We start from the raw sequence: 376 nt of genomic DNA, 5'->3' as shown, positions 1-376 counted from the left end.
TTGAGGGTGACGTTGCTGTAGTAGCCGTAGTACAGCAGCGACTGAGTGAAGTAGCCCTGTGGGAAAGTGCACAATGGGGTCACAGTGATCTCACTGGTGCCCGCAGCTCCCTGCCCGGCCTGGCACTTTTGCGCCAGCCAGCAGGGATCTCCCAGGGCCCCGGCCGCTCGAGGGCAGGGACTGGGGCGCTGCTGTGTTGGGGGACACGAGGACGCAGGGATGGGCCCCAGGCCTGGAGCAGCCCCCGGCCTGGGGATGTGCTGGCACCGGTGTCCTGGCAGCGCTCACCGCTCCTGTGAGGAGCTCAAGGCCAGTGAAGGGCTGGGGCCTGGCCAAGGTGGGGGGCTACGCCGCCTGCAGGGCCACCCCAAAGACC

General features: G+C 67.8%; 1 protein-coding gene across 1 annotated transcript in view; it reads right to left on the bottom strand.

Moving 5' to 3' along the window:
* The window catches only part of TMC6 (transmembrane channel-like 6), a gene marked incomplete at both ends in the record, with an annotated part of 3,900 nt that extends 3,558 nt beyond the window's left edge, over nucleotides 1-342 (bottom strand). Inside the window, 2 exons of the mRNA XM_008937158.1 lie at nucleotides 2-56; nucleotides 289-342. Coding sequence (XP_008935406.1) covers nucleotides 2-56; nucleotides 289-342 — 109 coding nt within the window. The remainder of the gene's footprint in view (nucleotide 1; nucleotides 57-288) is intronic.
* Nucleotides 343-376: the final 34 nt, after the last annotated feature.

The sequence above is a fragment of the Merops nubicus genome, unplaced genomic scaffold (assembly GCF_000691845.1).
Source record: "Merops nubicus isolate BGI_N331 unplaced genomic scaffold, ASM69184v1 scaffold30413, whole genome shotgun sequence".
In the NCBI taxonomy this organism is placed as follows: domain Eukaryota; kingdom Metazoa; phylum Chordata; class Aves; order Coraciiformes; family Meropidae; genus Merops; species Merops nubicus.
The sequence above is the reverse complement of the archived record's forward strand: the minus strand, read 5'-3'. Positions and strand labels throughout refer to the sequence as shown.